Source organism: Notamacropus eugenii, chromosome 6 (genome assembly GCF_028372415.1).
Source record: "Notamacropus eugenii isolate mMacEug1 chromosome 6, mMacEug1.pri_v2, whole genome shotgun sequence".
Taxonomy (NCBI): domain Eukaryota; kingdom Metazoa; phylum Chordata; class Mammalia; order Diprotodontia; family Macropodidae; genus Notamacropus; species Notamacropus eugenii.
In genome coordinates this window covers 2085953-2105647 of record NC_092877.1, presented here as the reverse complement: position 1 = coordinate 2105647, position 19695 = coordinate 2085953, and the positions used below count along the sequence as shown (strand labels likewise).

The 19695-nt window shown below is 35.8% G+C and overlaps 1 protein-coding gene across 1 annotated transcript; it reads left to right on the top strand.

Annotated features, from left to right (window-relative positions):
- Positions 1-16179: 16179 nt before the first annotated feature.
- On the top strand, positions 16180-17115 carry LOC140511554 (olfactory receptor 4S1-like). The gene has a single exon (XM_072620681.1). It carries the CDS (start codon positions 16186-16188, stop codon positions 17113-17115), a length of 930 nt encoding a protein of 309 aa, XP_072476782.1. The 5' UTR covers positions 16180-16185.
- Positions 17116-19695: the final 2580 nt, after the last annotated feature.

Genomic DNA, 19695 nt, shown 5'->3' with positions numbered 1-19695 from the left:
GAATAAAATAGAGAAAGAAGAGATCAATGACTTGGGTATGTGGCTGAAAAAGCTAGAAGAAGAACAAATTGAAACTCCTCAAATAAATACCAAATTAGAAATACTGAGAACAAAAGGAGAGATCAACAAAACTGATATTAAGAACACTATTGAACTAATGAATAAAACTAATAGTTGGTTTTATGAAAAAAAAAACTAATAAAATTGATAAACCTTTGTTCAATTTGATTAAGAAAAGGAAAGAAGTAAATCAAATTACCAGTATTAAAAATGAAAAGGGTGAACTCACCTCCAACGAGAAGGAAATTAAAACAAGAAATTACTTTGTCCAACATTATGCCCATAAATTTTACAATCTAATGGAGATGGATGAGTATTTAAAAATATATATATATTTCCCAGAATAACAGAACAGGAAGTTGAACACTTAAACAACCCATTTCAAACAAAAAAATTGAAGAAGTCATCAATGAACTGGCTAGGAAAAAATCTCCAGGGACAGATATATTTACAAGTGAATTCTATCAAACATTTAAAAAACAGTTAATTCAAATATTAAATAAACTATTTGGAAGACTTGGGTAAGAAGTGGTACTATTTATGTTACAAATATGGTTTTGATACCTAAACTAGGAAGAGACAAACCAGAGAAAGAAAATTATAGATCAATTTCTCTAATGAATATAGATGAAAATTTTTTTAAAAATCATTTATTTATTTATTTATTTAACTTTTAACATTCATTTTCACAAAATTTTGGGTTCCACATTTTCTCACCTTTTGTCCCCTCCCCACACCCCAAAACACCGAGGATTCCAATTGCCCCTATCACTAATCTGCTCTCTCTTCTATAGTCCCTCCCTGCCCTTGTCTCCATCTTCTCTTTTGTCTTGTGGGGCCAAATAACTTTCTATACACCTTTACCTGTATTTCTTATTTCATAGTGGCAAGAACGGTACTTGACAGTTGTTCCTAAAACTTTGAGTTCCAACTTCTTTTCCTCCCTCCCTCCCCACCCCCTCCCTTTGGAAGGCAAGCAATTCTATATAGGCCAAATCTGTGTAGTTTTGCAAATGACTTCCATAATAGTCATGTTGTATAAGACTAACTGTATTTCCCTCCATCCTATCCTGTCCCCCATGACTTCTATTCTGTCTTTTGATCCTGTCCCTCCCCATGAGTGTTGACCTCAAATTGCTCCCTCCTCCCCATGCCCTCCCTTCCATCATCCCCCCCACCCTGCTCATCCCCTTATCCCCCACTTTCCTGTATTGTAAGATAGGTTTTCATAGCAAAATGAGTGTGCATTTTATTCCTTCCTTTAGTGGGATGCGATGAGAGTAAACTTCATGTTTTCTCTCACATCCCCTCTTTTTCCCTCCACTACTAAGTCTTTTGCTTGCCTCTTCTATGAGAGATAATTTGCCCCATTCCATTTCTCCCTTTCTCCTCCCAATATATTTCTCTCTCACTGCTTGATTTCCTTTTTTTAAGATATGATCCCATCCTCTTCAATTCACCCTGTGCACTCTGTCTCTATGTGTGTGTGGGTGTGAGTGTGCATGTGTGTGTAATCCCACCGAGTACCCAGATACTGAATAGTTTCAAGAGTTACAAATATTGTCTTTCCATGTAGGAATGTAAACAGTTCATCTTTTGTAAGTCTCTTATGACTTCTTTTCGCTGTTTACCTTTTCATGCTTCTCTTCATTCTTGAGTTTGAAAGTCAAATTTCCTTTTCAGCTCTGGTCTTTTCATCAAGAATGCTTGAAAGTTCTCTATTGCATTGAAAGACCATTTTTTCCCCTGAAGTATTATACTCAGTTTTTTTGGGTAGGTGATTCTTGGTTTTAGTCCTAGTTCCTTTGACTTCTGGAATATCCTATTCCATGCCCTTCAATCCCTTAATGTAAAAGCTGCTAGAGCTTGTGTTATCCTGATTGTACTTCCACAGTACTTGAATTTTTTTATTTCTAGCTGCTTGCAATATTTTCTCCTTGACCAGGGAACTCTGGAATTTGGCCACAATGTTCCTAGGAGTTTCTCTTTTTGGATCTCTTTCATGCGGTGTTCTGTGGATTCCTTGAATATTTATTTTGCCTTCTGGTTCTAGAATCTCAGGGCAGTTTTCCTTGATAATTTCATGAAAGATGGTGTCTAGGCTCTTTTTTTGATCATAGCTTTCAGGTAGTCCCATAATTTTTAAATTGTCTCTCCTGGATCGATTTTCCAGGTCAGTTTTTTTTCCAATGAGATATTTCACATTATCTTCCATTTTGTCATTCTTTTGGTTTTGTTTTGTGATTTCTTGGTTTCTCATAAAGTCATTAGCCTCCATCTGTTCCATTCTAATTTTGAAAGAACTATTTTCTTCAGTGAGCTTTAGAATCTCCTTTTCCATTTGACTAATTCTGCTTTTGAAAACATTCTTCTCCTCATTGGCTTTTTGAACCTCTTTTGCCAATTGAGTTAGCCTATTTTTCAAGGTGTTATTTTCTTCAGCATTTTTTGGGGTCTCCTTTAGCAGGGTGTTTACTTGCTTTTCATGCTTTGCTTTCATGTCTCTCATTTGTCTTCCCAGTTTTTCCTCCACCTCTCTAACTTGATTTTCAAAATCCTTTTTGAGCTCTTCCATGGCCTGAGCCCATTGAGTGGGCTGGCATACAGAAGCCTTGACTTCTGTGTCTTTTCCTGATGGTAAGCATTGTTCTTCCTCATTAGGAAGGAAGGGAGGAAATGCCTGTTCACCAAGAAAGTAACCCTCTATAGTCTTATTTTTTTTCCCTTTTCTGGGCATTTTCCCAGCCAGTGACTTAACTTCTGAGTGTCCTCTCCACACCCACTTGCCTTCAGATCCGCCCAGCCAGTACTTGGGGTCTGAGATTCAAATGCTGCTTCCCAGCCTCAGGACTTTGGGTGGGGGCAGGGCTGCTAGTCAGTGTGAGATTAAGTTCAGATGCTCAGGTGGGAGCAGGGCCAGCTCATGGGGCTCAGTTCCCTCAGGGGGTTTATGCAGAGACCTTCAACAATGGATCCAGACTCCTGCCTGCTTGGGGAGCCCCAGTCTGCTCCCGCCTCTGCTGCTGCCTCCCAAGGGGGCCTGAGTTATGGGGGCACCCCATTCCCCTCTCGGCAAGCCGAGAAGACCCTTTCACCAACCTTTGGGCCTGTGGGTGGAGGGACCTGTGCAGCCGCTGGAGATTCCGTCCCCAAAGCCTGCTCAGATCTGCTCCTCTTGGTGCTGTGCGGCCAACGCAGGGCTGGGGTCGGCTCCAGGTCGGGGGCACGACGGACCTTTTGCGAGAGATTTTCAGGGCTCTCTGGAACAGAAATCTCATATGCTCTGTTGTTCTGTGGATTCTGCTGCTCCAGAATTTTTTTGCAGTTCTTTTTTAGAGATATTTTATGGGCGGTGGGTTCGGAGCTAGCATATGGTTGTCTTTCTACTCTGCCATCTTGGCTCTGCCCCCAGAAAAATTTTAAATAAGATTTTAGCAAAAAGAATACAGCAACTTATCACAAGAATAATACATGACGATCAGATAGAATTCATACTGGGAATGTAGGACTGGTTCAATATTAGGAAAACTATTAGCAATATGGACAACAAAACTAACAGAAACCACATGATTATCTCAATAGAGGCAGAAAAATCTTTTCACAAAGTACAATATTCATTCCTGTTAAAAAACACTGGAGAGCATATGAATAAAGGAAACTTTCCATAAAATCATAAGCAGTTTCTACCTAAAACCTTCAGCAAGCATAATATGCAATGGAGATAAGCTAGATGCATAATGTCAGGGGTAAAATAAGGATGTCCATTTTCACCACAGTTATTCAATATGGTACTAGAAACATTAAAAAAAATAAAAGCTGTAACAATTAGAAAAGAGAAAGAAACTAAGTTATCACTCTTTGCAGATGATATGATGATATTCTTAGAGAATCTCAGAAATTCAAGTAAAAAACTACTTGAAATATTAAGCAACTTTTGCGAAGTTGCAGGTTGTAAAATGAATCCACACAAATCTTCTGCATTTTGATATATTAGTAACAAAGCTCAACAGCAAAAGATAGAAAGAGAAATTCCATTTCAAGCTAGGATAGACACTATGAAATATTTGAAAGTTTACCTCTCAAATCAAAGCCAGAGATTATATGAACACATTTACAAGACACTTCTCACACAAATAAAGTCAGGTCTAAGTAAGTGGAAAAACATAAGTTGCTAGTGGGTAGGCTGAGTCAATATAATAGAAATGACAGGTCTACATAAATTAATTTACTTATTTAGTGCCATACCAATCAAACTGTCTGGTAATTCTTTTCTTTAGGCAGAGAAAATAATAACAAAATTCATACGGAAGAAAAAATAGGTCCACAATGTCAAGGGAACTAATGAAAAGAAACACTAGGGAAGATGGGCTAGTGGTACCAGATCTCAAATTGTATTATAAAGCAGCAATTATCAAAATCACTTGGTATTGGCTAAGAAACAGAAGGATAGGCAAGTGGAATAAGCTTGGTGCTAAAGACACATTAGGCAATCAATATAGCAATCTATTGTTTGATAAACCCAAAGATCCCATCTTCTGAGATAAAAACTCACTGTCTGACAAAAATTGCTGGGAAAACTGGATAACAGTGTGGCAGAAACTAGACATAGACCAATACCTGACACCATACACAAGAATAAAGTCCAAATGGGTACATGATCTAGGCATAAAGATTGATACTATGGACAAATTAGTGGAACAAGGAATAGTGTATTTCTCAGATTTATGGAGACGGGAAGAATTTTTGACTAAAGGAGAGATAGAAAGTATTATAAAGTGCAAGATAGATAATTTTCATTACAATAAACTAAAAAGTTTTTGGACAATCAAACCCAATGCAATCAAGATTCAGAGGGAAGCAGAAAACTGGGAAAGAATTTTTGCAGCTGGTGACTGTGATAAAGCTTTCATTTCCAGAATATATAGAGAACTGAGTCAAATGTACAAAAATTGCAAGTCATTTCCCAATTCATAAATGATCAAAGGTTTTCAACAGGAACTTTTCAGAGGAATACATTAAACATATCTCCAGTCATATGAAAAAATGCTCTAAATCACTGTTGATTAGAGAGATGCAAATTGAAACAACTCTGAGGTACCACATCAGACCTATGAGACTGGCTGACATGACAGAACAGGAATATAACAAATGTTGGAGAGTATGTGGAAGAGTTGAAACAGTAATTCATTGTTGGTGGAACTGTGAGCTGATCCATCCATTCCGGAGGGCAGTTTGGAACTATGCCCAAAGGGCTACAAATATGTGCATATCCTTTGACCCAGCAATATAGCTTCTAGGGCTGTATCCCCAAGAGATCATAAAAATGGGAAAGGGTCCCACATGTACAAAAATATTTATAGCAGCACTCTTTGTGATGGTCAAAAACTGGAAATCAAGGGGATGCCCATCAATTGGGGAGTGGCAGAATAAATTATGGTATATGAATGCAGTGGAATAATATTGTTCTACAAGAAAATATGAACAGGAAGACTTCAGAGAGGCCTGGAAAGACTTATATGATCTGATACTGAGTGAAAGGAGCAGAACCAGGAGAACTCTGTGCACAGCAATGACCACAGTGTGCAAGAGATTTTTCTGGTAGACTTGGAACTTCATTGCAATGCAAGGACTTAAAAACATTCCCAATGGTCCTTTAAGGCAAAATGTCTTCTTCATCCAGAGAAAGAATTATGTAATTCAATCGCAGAATGTAACAGATCATTTCCTTTTGTATTACGTTTTGGTTTGTTATATGATTTCTCCCATTCATTTTAATTCTTCTATACAGCACAACTATAGTGAAAATGTATTTAATAGGAATGTATGTGTAGAACCTATATAAAATTGTATGCCATCTCAGGAAGGGAGGGGAAAGGTAGGAGGGAAGAAGGGGAAAAATATCTAAGTTATATAGTAGTGATTGTAGAACACCGAAAATAAATCAAATTAATATAAAACAATTAGAATTGGGCCAGTGGAGTTCATGACTCCAAGGGACATGAATAAAAAAGCCAAGAATAAATAAAAGGAGGAGCTTACATTCAAAAAATTATCACAGAAAACTATCTTGGTATCCTAGAAATAAAGAGTAAGAAAGAAATTGAAAAAAAAAAACAACAAAACAAAAACCACTTGTCACCTACTAAGAGATATACCAAAATGAAAACTCCATGGAGTATATAGTCAAATTTCAGAATTCCCAGGTCGATCAGCCAGAATGAAACATTTAAAATTTCATGGAGCCAAAGTGAGGATAATCTAAGATATAGTGGCTTCTGCATTATAGGGGCTGAGGGTGTGGAATATCACATTCCATACTACAAAGAGCTAGGATCACCACGAAGAATCATGTACCCATCAAAACTGAGTACAATAATCCTTCAAGAGAAACATGGATATTTAAGGAAATAATGGCCTTTCAAGCATTCCTGGAGAAAAGATAACACCTGAATAGAAAATATTGATTTTCAAATAGAAAACTTAAGAGAAAGGAAAAAAAAATAAACAGAAAAGAGAAACTGTAAGGTATCCAATGAGATCAAACTGCTTGCCTTCCTACATGGAAAGAAGATATTGTAGCTCTTATAAACTTTATCGTTATTTGGCACTAAATAGGAGTATACATACACGTGAGCATAGGTTAAGTTGATAATGATGGGCTGTCATTTAAAAAAAATATATCATAAAGGGGTGAGAAAGAGAATGCACTAGGAGAAGGAGGAGGGAAAAGAAGAATTGGGTAAGTTATCTCACAGAAAATAGGAACAAAAGAGTTTTACATTGGAGAAGATGAAGGATGGCAGAAAATACTCGAGCCTTATTCCCACCAGAATTGGCTTATAGAGTGAATAACAAGCAAACTCATTTGGGTATAGAAATCTATCTAACTTTACAGAAGATTAGGAGGGGAAGGAAACAACAGAAAGTGGAGCTTTTGATAGAAATATGTGTGGACTGGGGAGGCCATGGTCAGAAACAAAACCCTTTTGAGGAGGGACAGGATGAAAGGAGAGGGATAATAGAATAAAACTGGGGGAAATTGAGAAGATAAATATAAATTTCCCATTATGTGTGAAAAAAAATTACAGGAAGTTTCTTTGATATGTAAAGAATTGAGTCAAATTTGTAAGACCAGAAGTCCTTCTACATCTGATAAATGATCAAAGGATATGAAGAAATCAAATCTATCTATACTCCTATGAAAAGTTTTCTAAATTACTATTGAACCAGGAAAAGAGTGTAGACAGTAACAGCAATGATGTGTGATGATTAAATGTGGATGACAGGTATTCTCAGCAATAAAATGATCCAAGCCAAAGAACCTATCATAAAAAATACTTTCCAACTTCAGAGAAAGAACAGATGGAGTTTGAATTGAAACACACTTTTTTTTCTAAGTTTATTAGATATTTCTTTGGTCTATGTTTTCTTTCACAACATGAATAATAAGAAAATATATTTTGCACATGCATAACTTCTATCAAATTGATTGTTGTTTCAGGGATATGGAGTAGGGGAGAGAATTTGGAACTCTACATTTTTAAAAGCAAATATTTAAAATTATTTTTGTATGTAATTGGAAGAAATATTTTAACTAAATCAGAAACTTTGTTGTGTATGCTGAGAATGCCTAACCCTTTAACAAAATATTGATATTCTATAAGTATGGAAGACATTGAGAAATGGAACGTACAGTGGTGAGCATGATGTACTATTGTAGGAATCACAAAGAACACAATTTCCCTTTTGTCTTTCCTACTTCCCTTTGTAATGTTATCAAATCAGTTGTGAGAACTCTTTGGTCTTTAGTAATTTATTTAAATACCATCACCATTACTCGAGCCCATATTTTTAGATCTACCGGTTTATAGTGATTTTTTTGACATTCTTCTAAGACCAAGAAAAGTAACTGGAGGACAGGTGCATCAGAACCTCAAGGAAATCATGAATTGATAATGATAAATGATACTGACATGATTAGAAACCAAATGGAAGTAGGTGCCTTACCATCTGATTAATCATGTGATCATAAGACATCTCTACCTAACAGGCAGCTGAAAACTTTCATATGCATAGTCTCCCAATGAGAATGTGAGTTCCATCAAGTTTTCTGTTTCCATACCTGAGAGAGCACAGTGTTTTACATAAAGCTGTTGCCCAATAAATGCTTCATCCTTCCATCCATTGATTCATGAAGAAGCATATAGAAGTGGATGAGGTGGATGGGTGGGGAACTAGAACGAATAGTCAAACTTCATTTATTTCAGAATGTCAACTGGGACTAGCCTTATTACCTTGGACTTTAACAGGATCATAGAGTCTGTGATTAGAATGGATATTTGTGAAGCTCTATAACAGCACATTAATTTTACAAAAAAAGAAACTGAGTATGAGAGGCTAAATGAGACATTCAGGATCATATATAAAGAGTAAGCAAAGATTTTATCATCACAATTTTAAATTTCCAATCATGTACTCCTTCAAGTATATTTTGTTGTCTACATGTGGAAATTATTTTATACATTTAATTCATTCAATTTGTCAATCTTTAAAAATACTACTGAAACATTTCCCAATATATTCCTTCACCACCTCCCAGGGAGCTAGGTAGCGTATTGGATAGAACAGCAGGCCTGAAGTCAGAAAGAATGAGTTCAAATCTTATTCCAGACACTTATTACCTATATGACCCTGGGTAGTTCAAGTAACTTAATCCTGTTCTATCTCAGATTCTCTTCTGTAAAATGAGCTGAAGAAGGAAATGACATAGGTTCAAGTATATTTTCAAGAACACCCCAAATTAGGTCACGAAGAGTAAGACGCAACTGAATCAAGTAAACAACAATAATAACAAAGACTTCCCAAGAAGATCTGAAGCCAGAAAGAGGGTCAGAAAACTGATCAATTTATATTATCTGGTACCTGAAATTCACAGTCCAGAATGTAAATAAAGAAATGAGGGAGGAACACTCTCAAAGTTCTTCACAATTAAAGTGTGTCGGTATAATTGCACATTACTTGGGTTCAGACTTCTTGGTTTTTTTTTGTTTTTGTTTTTACTTTTGTTTTCTTTTTGCTGTTGTTTATTTAAAACTGAGGGGGACATTTAATTTTAAATTGCTTTGAATTAATAATCATTTATTCCCCCCCAACCTCCTCTTTTACTATAAAAAAAAAACCTAGAAACAAATATCTGTGTATGAATTGAGGCATGCATACATTGTTGTATATATATACACACAATAAATGTAAAGTCAGTCCAAAAACTTGCATACACACATAACTATAAAATTAAGAATGCTATATTATTTATATAGCATTGGTATTTATTAGTGTATTTGAATAAATGTGAATAAGCAGAATATTGATATTTAATGTATAATTATATGATGATGTTATCATTAAATAGGTGTATACATACACTCTAGTTCTCTGTATTTATGCAGATATATGTATACACAAATATATGCATGTGTGTATGTATGTACATATGGACACATATATGCTCAATCCAAATAACATAAATTTCTATAAATTTTAATTGTTACTAATTTTCTTGGTAACTGGTTACTAGCATAATATTTTATAATGTTACATCATCAGTATTATTCGAGATAGCTAATACAGTAGGTATTATTTGATGTTATATTATTAAATTATCTAATATATATTTGACATACACATACACATGCAGTCACTCCACATTGCACCATTGCCCTTGTCCAGTGAGATCTTTATTTCAGACTACATATTGAATCAATCAACAATTATTAGTTAGCTTACCATTTGCAAGAAATAGATATTTACATAGGAAGTACTTGTTAAATTTACATAAGAACAGTTTATTAAATCTAGGTTTAGACGCCATTTCGCTATTATCTTTGGTAAACCCTCCCAAATGGGGAAGGTTTCTCTCCAGAGACTAGTCTATAGTGTCCAAGCATTTGGAGGAGCCACTTAAGAATAAGTAAGTATTGTTTTCAATGTGAGAGACAGTGAGTTTTCCCAAGACTTACTTGATTTATATATTTAGAAACTCATGATGAGAAAGTTCTCATTATGGAGGCTCCACTCACTTGGGGACATTCATTTTTCTTCTTTTGTTTCCTTCTTCACTGACACCAGAGTACAGTGTATATCCAAGAAGTCCCATAAACATCAATTGCTGGTAAAAGCTCAAAGAGCTGAAATGATGGGTGTTTTGTTTCCTCCACATGTTTCCAGAACTAGATTTCCTTACAGATTAAGGAACTGGTGGAAACATGGCTGTGTTTATCCACTTTTTGATTAGAATGGAGAATGATATCAGCTTTGCCCAAAGAATACTATTTAATAGACATCTAAATGACACAACTTGTGAAGATGTGTGCTTGATGGGGGTAGGGAGGGTCAGCAACCACAGTGGTGTGTTTTGAGAAGCATAACTCAGACCCCCATTTATAAAACATATCTGCTAATGCCTTTCATGGTACCTGTGTGTAGGTCTGGAGATTAACTGACACAAAGCTTAATATATATTTATTTTTCAGATTTTGAGTCCCTTGTTGAAAGAGACTCACAAAGGAGCAAGACAAGCTACACAACTCGAGAGCAAGTGGTTTAATGCAGAACAAGTAAGTTTTTCTTTGCAGTTCATCATTCCCCTCTTTCCAGAAACTGGTAGAGTTATTGTGTTTGTGTATGTTTTTAGTCTTATGGAAAGTTTAAGATAAATATCAACTTGTCATTCTGTAATTTCTCTAAAATTATTGATCATGCTTCTCTTTATTAAATGGTGCAGTAGTAATGGTATTTAAGTAAAGAATAAAATAAACGCAATTTTATTTTTTGTTCAAAAATCATTGTATCCATATTTATATATGGTAATCAGTGAAGGTTCAAGCCTGGACTAAGAACACTTATCCTGTATTGTACTTGTTCTGCTTGATAACTATAAAGGGGAGGATGTGGCTTCCCCTTCACTTAAGGTCATTAAGCAAAGGTTGGATGACTATTTGCTCAGTAGAAAAGATCCTTTTGCTTGTACATGTTGGACTAGGTGATGTCTTAGTTCCCTTTCAACTTTAAAATTCTGATATTCATGATCAAGTTATAGTTTGGTCTAAAGGAGCTCTAATATTCATTCTAGAATACCCTCTGTGAAATTCTGATTTGTCTATTTATGCTTCTAATATCCGATATTAAAGCCTAGTAATAGCTGATCTACTAACCATACTCCATGTGGTTTGAGTGACAATTAAGATTAAATTTCTTTGGGATGTCCATGCCGCACTGTATTACTTGGCTAAGGGCTCTCTATCAGATCTACTCTATAAAGAATTTATTTAAAAATCAAGGTGAATCAATATCAGTTTGATACTGACAACTTTGAAACATCCCTTGAGATAATGCAGAACGGATTGCAGATCTAAGACTGTTTCAGAAACACTGTTGTGCCAATGTGACCAGAAGGATCAACGTCAGACATAACTATAGGTGTCTTAAGATACACAAAGCATTTTACATGTGCTATTTCTTTTGGTCCTTGCAATGTTTCTGTAAAGTGTGTACCAAAGGTAACATTACCCCTATTTTACAGATGAAGAAAGTAAAAGTTAAAAATTGTAAATGACTTGCCCAAATTCATACACACTAATAGGTATCAGAGTTTGGGTTCAAAGGAAGGTCCATTCAGAATCAAATGCAATGATCTTTCTACTGCACTATGGTGCCTTCTGAGAAATGTGGTTTCACATCACAATGGGGTAAGATTCCAAGCTAGAAGGGAATTGAAAAATTATCTAGTCTGACTTTCATATTTCAATTATGAGAAAACTGAGCCACAACGAGTTGGAGTGACTTATTCAAGGTCTCACATTTGGCAAGTAATAGAAGCATGCTTCATACCCACGTATTTTAGACTCTACTCACAAATTTCCTTTCACTATAACATATTATCTCTTTATAAAGTTTATTCCTCCTCCTCCTGCTATCTCAATATCTGTTAAAATTTTTCATTTCCTTCGTGGCCATAGTTAGATGTTTCCATGACTAGAAAATCTTATTAGTACTTTAATGAATTTGAGATGCTAGAGGGACATCGGCTTAGTAAGCAGTGAGAAATATGAACTTTGAGAGGAAAAGGTTTCAAAGGGTGTGTGTGTGCGTGCGTGCGTGTGTGTGTGTGTGTGTGTGTGTGCAGGCATATTTAATAGCTCTCTAAATGGAGATGCTAGTTGAAGCCATGGGGATGCGTAAAATATATCACTAAAGGATAAAAAAAGGAGAAAGAGAGGAGAGAAGACATAAAGAAGAAAAGCCCTGCTGTTGTTCACTCAAAAAGATAGGGCTGACACAAGTCACAGCATACTTACATCTACCCCTTAGAATCCAGGTCAGTCCCATGGCAATATGTCTAATGGAAAGTACATAGTAATGGGAATTGGAAAACATGATTTATCGTTCACAATAAATCATGAATTCATCATATGATACTTGGAAAGTGATTTCCCTACCATGATCCTTAGATTCTTCCTCTAAAATGGGATTTTTGTATAAGATGATCAATAAGCGTCCTTGCAGCACATTCCATTTAATCTGTGTTCAGAAAAATAGGATATACAGAAAAACAGAGAAAAAGATTATATAAATACACGACAGCTGAATAGGTATATTGAAATAATATTTTAAAAGAAAACAAAAAAGAAAATCAAGTCAACAAGTATTTATTAAATGTCCACTATATGCTAGGCAGTTTCCTGAAAACTGGAAATACAAGAAAAGCCAAAATATTCCTTACCCTTAAAGAGTTTACAATCTAATGGGAGAGATAACGTGTGAATAGCTATGCACAAAGAATATAACTACAGGTTAAATTGGAGGTCATCTCAGGGGGGAGGTATTAGCATTAGGAGAAGGATAGTGAAGGAGACAGTGAAGGATCACTAAGAGAAGTGAGTAGAGAATGGTGAGAATTCAATGATATTCCTGCTAAAGGATAAAAAAATAGAGTAGGGTCTTTCAAGAGTGTTTGAGAGCTCAATGAGATGATGACAAAACATTCACTAGATTGAGAGAGAGGAGATGGTCATCAGTTACCATGAAGTCAGTTGGTTCATGAAAGTGATGGAGAAGATCAACTCTTGGAAATCTGATCGAGAAAAGAAGGAAAAGGATGTAAGTTTGAGCAAGCATAAGATCTTGGCAGACATTTCCACCACCATATGCCTAGCTTTTTTGAAGGATAGAGAACTGATTATATTAAGAAATATGAAATTTAGAGCTACGCTGTACTTGAGAAGCCATTCAATAAAACTTTCATTTTTTCATATTAAGAAATTGAGGGTCAAAGAGATTAAGTGACTTATCCAGGTTGAATGTGTTTGCCAGCTGAAGAAAGATATCAGTAGAAAGGTGGGTTTATTTTTGAACCCAGTCTTTGGCACATAGACGTACAAGGTGTTTCTTTTTCCATATGGGCTACAACATACATATTCACAAATAAAACACTGCATGATAGAAAATGTTTTGCACTTCTGAATTTGAAAAATACTAATATGTAAGCATCTGAAAGCAAATATTCTAAGGGTGAAGAGGGATTTTAGAATAAATACAACTTAGTTGTTTCCAATGGCTTCAGATGCTACCAGAAAAGTTGATTCTACCTATTTTGAGTTCCTGAAGAAGTAGGGATTTTCTCTTCATTTATCCTTTGAAAAGTCAAGGTTGCCCTCGCCCCACCTCAGTCATGGTATGAGAATGGCTAAGAGGTTCTTAGGTGCATTATTTGTTTTGCTTCAGTTATATATAAGAGCTAATAGTTTTCTCCTTCCACATAAGGTCTTAAGCAAACCTTAATTCACTAATTTCTGGTTATATTGCATAGCTAAATCTTGTATTGGTGTGATTGGGCAAGAGTTAATTAAATTAAATTGATCACGTTATTATTAAGCCCCTTTTTTGCATGCCAGGAACAACGTCACATGCTATGGAGACAAAGACAATATTAAACAGTTCCTTTACATCGTCATGTTCATGATCAAATTATTATTATTATTATTATTATTATTATTATTATTATTATTATTATTATTATTGTTCTAGTTCAGTCATCTCAGTCATGTCTGACTCTCCATGACACCGTTTTGGAGTTTTCTTGGCTAAGATACTAGAGTGGCTTGACACTTTCATCTCCAGCTTGTTTTACAGATGAAGAAATTGAGGCAACTAGGGTTAAGTGACTTGCTCAGGGTCAACCACCTAGTAAGTGTCTAAGGCCAAATTTGAACTCAGATCTTCCTGGCTCCAAACCCAGCCTTCTATCCACTGTGTCATCTATCTGTCTATAATGATGATTTGATCATTACAATTATGATTATAGTACTTTAATCTCTGCAATGTATCTTATAAATGTTATCTAATTTTATTCCCACAATATTTTTCGGAGCCAGTTTCTATTATTATTTTCATTTTATATATGGGGAAATTGAGGTATACAGAGGTGATCCACTTTCGTCTGGTGACACAACTAGTAAGGCTGTGAGACAAGATTTGAACTCAGGTCCAGCTCTCCATTCTTTCTTCCACATCACGTCTTTTAGGTGCTTATATTCTACTTGGACATGTAACATTGAAGCAAATAAATGTGATAAAATTTGAAGGATGAGAGAATTGTAAACAAATCGAGGGAATCTGGTAAGTCTTCCTGTATGAATTGGTTCATGAGTGGAGCCTTGAAGACAACAGAGAATTTGATGAGTTGGAGCTAGAAGGCATTCTAGGTACAGGGAATCACTTTTATAAGCCCATAAAGATGGGAGAGAGAAGGCTGAGTCTGTTGAAAAAGTGCTGTTCTTTATTAGAATTGGATCACCAGAAACGGTATTGTGCATATGGAGTCGGAGTACCTGACTCCAGGTCCTGTCATTTTCACTTCCTTTGTGATCCTAGGCAAGTGATGTAACCTCTACAGGCCTCAACTCCTTCTCCTTTAAAGAAAGGAGAGCAGAGTAGATTTCCTTTCAGGTTCCTTTTATTTCTAAATTTACTTACGGGATTAATGTGGGATGGTTGCTACACTTTTACATAATCAATACGGGTTCTATTTTTGGTCCAGATTTATAGAAAGTATAAAGCTTGAGACACAACCTTAGAATATATCTTCTAAAACTCCATTTTATATATTTGGAACCTAAGGCCCAGAGAAGTTAAATCACTTGTCCAGAGTCAAGCAGTTGGTAAGCTGACCAGAGAATGATAATAAGCCATCTTGGATGGCTTATCTGGCACAGAAATGGGCTAAGGTGCCCTTGGTTTCAAGAAAGGACTTCCCAGGGGTGGTTCATAGTTAGTTCCCTAATGCTCATTGGGGCCATTTGTCTTTCACTAGTCCTAAATGTAATGAAACATGGTTACTAGATTCACCAAGAATACTAAAGAACCAGAATATAATACACGTAGATAATTAATTAGAATCAACAAAAATTCTTATAGGTCATTTTCCCTCCCTCCCAAATCATAGTTTTGTGAAATTTTTAGGTTCTGGTAAAACATTTTGTTGGGGCCATTAAGGTTTCTACTCATCTGGAAAGGCTCATCATAATCATAAACTTATCTTGGGCAGTGTCAATATAGGGTGATATGGTTAAGTCATAGTTAAAATCAAATATCCTGCCCTCTATCTCCAGTGAGATGCAAATGTATTTTATAAGATTATGAGATTTTGAATTATGATTGTGTATTATTATTTAAGATTCCTGTCTTCTCCCCCTCCCAGCATTATAGGAACATAAGTTAGATTTGGAGCTAGAAGGGAATATATCATTTAATTCAATCCCCTGAATTACATGTGAGTGAAGTGGACTCAAGAGGGCTAAAAATGATATCCACGAATGTAAATTCCTCAAGAGCAGTTTTTTTCATCTTCTATTGCTTCTCCAACTTATATAGCATATTTTGCAAATGCTTAGTAAATGTTTATTTGATTATATTACAAGCTGGTTGCTCTTCACTCTCTTTAGTGAGGGGTGTGTGTGTGTGTGTATGTGTGTGTGTGTGTGTGTGTGTGTGTGTGTGTGTGTGTGTCTGTGGTTTTCTTGCAGGTATATGCTTGTTTGGATAAATATTTAGTCACAGAGCAGACTATATATGGAAGATCCAAGCAATGTGACAGAATTTGTTTTATTGGGAATCCTGCAAGGTTGGAAGATTCAGCGAATGGCCTTTGGTTTCTTCTTAATGCTTTACATCATGACTATATTGGGGAACATGCTCATTGTGGTCACTGTAAATTTCAGTGGCTACCTCATATCCCCTATGTACTTCTTCCTCAGTTATCTGTCCTTTGTAGATGTCTGTTATTCCTCCACCACCACCCCAAAGATGATGACTGACTTATTCATAGAGAAGAAGACCATCTCCTTCCATGGCTGCATGATTCAGCTCTTTGCTGTGCATTTCTTTGGCTGCACAGAGATCTTTCTGCTCACTGTCATGGCCTATGATCGTTATGTGGCCATATGCCGCCCCCTGCACTACACAGTCATCATGAGCCGCAGCAAGTGTCGGATGTTGGTGTTGATACTCTGGGTTGGAGCATTTCTGCATTCCATCATTCAGACACTTCTAACCATCCAACTACCCTTCTGTGGACCCAATGTGATCGACCATTATTTCTGTGATGTCCACCCATTACTCAAGCTTGCCTGCTCTGACACCTATGCAGTAGGGCTAATGGTGGTAGCCAACAGTGGCATGATCTCATTAATTGCCTTTTTCTGCCTGGTCATCTCCTACTCAATTATCTTGTTCTCTCTGAGAACTCAGTCAGCTGAGGGCAGGCGCAAGGCACTCTCAACCTGTGGTTCTCATGTTGTAGCTGTATTGCTGTTCTTTGTCCCCTGCATCTACATGTATATTCGCCCAACCACCACCCTTAAAGCAGATAAACTGGTCACTTTGTTTAATACAGTCATGCCCCCAATGCTAAACCCCCTTATATATACCCTTAGAAATGCAGAAGTAAAAAAAGCTGTGAGGAAGCTATGGAGGCAAACATTGACTTTAAAAGAAAAATAGTCAGGGTTATTTAGCACAGAATTAATAGTCACTAAACAATTATTAAATACCAATTATATCCAGGGACTCTAATGTTAGAAGGGTCACAAAAATATGCAAGACATGTTCCCTCACATCAAATAACATATAATTTCATAATCTGTTCATAACTGCAAAGAACAATTAGCAGACAACACTCTGAAAATCCAAGAGTGAATACTTCTTTTCAGTACATATTACTTTTCTTTTAACATAGGTATTAAAAATAAAGAAAATTGTGTGGTCTCTGATGATAATCATCACTTCTGAAATTTACATGTTCTTGGGAAAGAGAAATGCAATTTTTTATGACTGATAACTATTGGTCTGTAATCAAATCGTTTCCTAGATTACTGTGTTAGTGCATTTTGAATTTAAGTTGGAGGGAGGGATAATATATTTGAAACACAGATATTAGATTTTGTGGCAGAGTTTAATTTTGCTAGATAGCTTTATAAATACAGTTCATTCTCTATGATTAGATTTGTGGATACTATGCAATATTTTTAAAATGATTTTAAAATCATTATTGATTATTAATTCCACTAATTGAATCCACTTTTACTTATCAATAAATATTATTCTCTATGCAGGCATCTAGATGATACTGTGGATATAGTGCCAAGTCTAGAGTCAGGAAGATTCATTTCCAGAGCTCACATCTGGCCTCACATATTTCCTAGCCTTGTGTCCCTGGGCAAGTCATTCAACCCTGTTGACTTCAGTTTCCTCATTTGTAAAATGAGTTGGAGAAGGAAAGGGCAGACTACTCCAATATCCTTGCTAAGAAAACCCCAAATGGGGTCACAAAGAGCTGACCAAAAAGGGATTGAAGAACATCGTTACAGTTTATAACTGGTAAAACACTTGAAAGTCATTAGACTGTATGGTCTTTACAAAAACCACATAAGGAAGGGAAAGAACTGACATTAGTGACATTCCACAGTTGAATAAATGTTGTTTCTGAGAGACTATGTGACTCGCCCAATGTCACACAGCTAATAAGTGGCAGAGATAGAATTTGAATCTTCATCTTCTAATCCTGTGTCTCATGATCTTTCCATTATTCCATGTTTTATTCTTTAAAAATAGCCCCTATTTGTTTAATAGGATAAGGTCAACTGAGTTCTTTCCCATTAACAACTGATAGCTAGGCAAGGTGATTGCTGCATCTGATAAAAACAGAGATTTCTTCTGAAGTTACTTCCAAGATTCCTGTGTAGGGTTTCTCATCTACCACTGGGGAAATATGCAGCAAGGTGGCACAGTGGTTAGAGCTCTGGACATGAAGTCAGGAAGACACATCTTTGTGATTTGTGATTTTGTGATTTGTGATTTTAAATCTGTCCTCAGACACTTAACCATGTTTGCCCCAGTTCTTCATCTGTAAAAATGAACTGGAGAAAGAAATGGCAAAGCAGTCCAGTATCCTTGCCAAGCAAACTCCAAATGGGGTCAGGAAGAATTGGATATGGCTGAATAAATCAAGTCAAGAAAGTGAGGAAATGTGTCTGAGATCCCTGGAAAACTCTTCAACTTTTTGGGTTTTAAGATTTCCTCTAACTCTAAAACCTTCTCCTGCCTCCTCCTTACTCATAATTAATATCTAGTTTTCTGTAACTCACACACTGTTCAACTTTGTGCTTTCCAGAACCACGCAAAATAAGCATACTTTCATTTCTATGTTACGTAATACATCTAGTATTTGAAGACAGTCATAATGGTCCCCTAAATATTTTCACTGCAGAGAATAGATTAAAGCACCACAAGGAGTCTTTGACTCCAAATTTACGAATGACTCTCCTGCACCATGTAACAGGTTGTTGGATGAACAATACAGATGCAATAAGGTAATGATAAAGCCAACACTTTATCACAGGATACCTGCCTGTTCATCTATTCTTAATTCACAGGGCTTTTATCTGAAATGCATATCTAAATGCTAATACCTCACTTTAGGTAGCGTTAGTCCCCAACAGTCATGAATTTATTATTATTATTGTATTAATGAAATTAAATTCTAACATTGCTAATAGTCCCACTTCAGTGGTGTACTCTTTATTTCAGACTGAGTTAAAATGTTTCAAACCCTTAGGAAAACAAAAGCAAAAACAAAGAATTAATAACAAGGCCAATAACATTTTCTGAGATTAAAGTATATTTTCAAATCAAAGAAGGGTGAAAAAGGAAAAAAAAAATAGGTAAAGAAGTGAAAGTAAAAAAAAGGAAATTATTACAAGAAAAGAGTTTGGTAAAATGAGGTATAAAATATTGAAGAAAATAAAACCGTGAAAGAGGATTGGCAAAGAAATGGAAAGAAAACTACAACAATATACTAATGAAAATAGCTTCTTAAAAAGCAGAATTGACCAAATGGAAAAAGAAGTAAAAATGCCCATAGAAGAAAATGATTCATTGAAATTAGAATGAGTTAAGTGGAAGCTAATTATTCCAAGAGACATCAAGACAGAATAAAATGAAGTCAAAAGAATTTAAACAGAAGAAAATGTGAAACATCTCATTAGAAAAAAAAAAAAACAAGTAACCTAGAAAATATATGCA